Source organism: Miscanthus floridulus, unplaced genomic scaffold (genome assembly GCF_019320115.1).
Source record: "Miscanthus floridulus cultivar M001 unplaced genomic scaffold, ASM1932011v1 fs_527_1, whole genome shotgun sequence".
NCBI classification, from domain to species: Eukaryota; Viridiplantae; Streptophyta; class Magnoliopsida; order Poales; family Poaceae; genus Miscanthus; species Miscanthus floridulus.
In genome coordinates, this window is record NW_027096888.1 from 1,440 (window position 1) to 3,955 (window position 2,516).

The 2,516-nt window shown below is 50.1% G+C and overlaps 1 protein-coding gene across 1 annotated transcript; it reads left to right on the forward strand.

Annotated features, from left to right (window-relative positions):
* Nucleotides 1–371: 371 nt before the first annotated feature.
* LOC136532122 (probable purine permease 11) lies at nucleotides 372–2,116 on the forward strand. Its single transcript, XM_066524732.1, has 2 exons — nucleotides 372–583; nucleotides 676–2,116. Exons 1-2 carry the CDS (start codon nucleotides 547–549, stop codon nucleotides 1,827–1,829), a joined length of 1,191 nt encoding a protein of 396 aa, XP_066380829.1. The 5' UTR covers nucleotides 372–546; the 3' UTR covers nucleotides 1,830–2,116.
* The last annotated feature ends 400 nt before the right edge of the window (nucleotides 2,117–2,516 follow it).

Here is a 2,516-nt window from a genome sequence, read left to right on the forward strand (position 1 = left end):
CGGAAAGTTCAAAGCTTGTATGCTTGCCAGTTGCCACACAGTCGAGAGTCGACAGGCCGCACTGATAAGTTTGCTTCCGTCCGGATATTCCCATGCGATCGACGTCATTCTCCTTTGTCCTTTGGAATCTTTTGCAGGCATCGTTGAATTTGAGCCAGGGAACACTGAACCCGTAACTCATGGGCATGTTCGTTTTTTTTTATAATTTATACTTTTCAGCTTACTTTTTTTAGTCGGAATAATATTTTTTTCTCACATCAAATCAATTGGAACAGTATTTCTACTTATTTTTTTAGCGAAGGGAACGGGGCCACATGAGTGATGCAAATTTTGACTCTTGTGCCACGTGCTGTCTATTCTATATCTTGAGTTCTTGCCGATCCATTTATCGAGGAATTCACACGGGAGAAGAACCAGTAGGGCACGTAAGATCAACTCGTTTATAGACAGGACGGCGACGGTTGCGTATATGTATGTAGTTGCCTGTCCTTTTACTTTAAGAAATTTCATATCTGCAGCGCATACAGATCTTGGTTGCAATCCAAGATGGGTGACGCTGGTGAAATTCAGCTGCAAATCGCAGGTCCCTTTCTCTCTGTTTTTATTACTAGATACTGCAATTAATTAAGCGAGACAGCAATATCGAACAGCTGAAATGATGAGGCGGACATGCAGGTATCCGAGGCCAAGAAGCTGGTGGAGACGATCATGGACAGAGAGCAGAGAACGGTGGCGCATGTCCTGCAACTGAGGCGCCGCGGCCACCGCTATCGAAACGGCTGGCGTGGTGGGCGGTGGTCCTTATCAACATCGTGTTCATCCTCGGCGGGCAGGGCGTGGCCACGCTCCTTGGCAGGATTTACTACGACCAGGGTGGCAACAGCCTGTGGATGCAGACGGTGGTGCAGTCCTGCGGCACGCCGCTCGCCATCCCGCTGCTCCTCTACTTCCGGTTCCGGACCAGGCCGTCCTCCTCCGTGGCGGCCGCGGCTAATCGGCCACCGCTCGTCAAGATCGCCGCCATCTACGCCGGCCTGGGCGTCCTCCTCGCCGGCGACAACCTGATGTACTCGTACGGCCTCCTGTACCTGCCGATGTCAACCTACTCGATCATCTGCGCGAGCCAGGTCTCGTTCAACGCCGTCTTCGCGTACTTCCTGAACAAGGAGAAGTTCCGGGCGCTCGTCCTCAACTCCGTCGTGCTGCTCACCTTCTCGGCCGCGCTCGTCGGCGTGAACCACGGCTCGGACGAGACCGGCAGCAGCATCCCGAAGGGGAAGTTCCCGGCGGGGTTCGCGCTGACGCTGTCGGCGTCGGCGCTCTTCTCCCTGATCCTGTCCCTGACGCAGCTGACCTTCGATGAGGTGCTCAAGAGCGACACGCTCCGCACCGTGCTGGAGATGCAATTCTGGAGCAACACCGCCGCGGCGTGCGTGTCCGTGGCCGGGCTGTTCGCCTCCGGGGAGTGGCGCACCATCGCCGGAGAGATGGAGGCGTACAAGAAGGGGGAGCTGGCGTACGCGATGACGCTGGCGTGGACGGCCGTATCGTGGCAGCTGTGCACGATGGGCCTCATGGGGCTGGTCGCGGCGGTGTCATCGCTGTTCACCAACGTGATCAGCTCGGTGGGCACGCCGCTGTCTCCGGTCATCGCGGTGATCTTCCTCGGCGACCGGATAGACGGGGTGAAGCTGATGGCCATGCTCATAGGAGTGTGGGGGCTCCTGTCCTACGTTTATCAGCACTACCTCGACGACCGTGCCAAGGCTAAGAAGATAGCCGAGAAATCTGACGAACAAAACCAAGCTGCAAAAATCTCCGCAGAATAGTGCTTGTTCTTTTTTTCTCTGACACTATCACTATCACACCACAAAACTACTACTTAATCGCTGTATGCAAGTTCCTGTCGATGCCATTGGAAAATGCTGAAAGTTTAGTTCGGTTCTTTGTCGACAGAAGTACAGTAGGAGTAGTTCACTACTTCACTACCTGCCAAACTATTTTAATTTTGACCAAATTTATATAAAACTATTAATATCTATTATACCATAATCTAGGTTTATTTTATTATGTCATAAATATTTATACTCTCTTATATAAATTTATTAATCAATAGTTTCACTAAGAATAGAACTAAAATTACATTCTTTTTATAGGATGAATTAATGTAGTAGCAGTTCAAACCTGGATAAGTTGATTTGACCCTCCGATTGTGAGATGGCGAATATTTGAGTACTTTTCTATATCTATACCTAATAATAAATAGGCAAAATTTCTTGCGCAAAATTTTTCGTCCAACTAAGACTGACTCGGTTACGGTTTACGTTTTCCATTTTCATGTGCGAGTCCTTTTTTCTTTTCATGGATTTTTTCTTTTTCTCAGGCCTCCCCTAACTAGCTATGCGGATGGTGGTTTGACAATGAGTTAGACACGAAAACGGATCAAGTTCAGCCAGCAAAGACTTTTCCAAACCGAATCCGCCACGGATAGGTCTCCCGATGCGGCACATCGACAG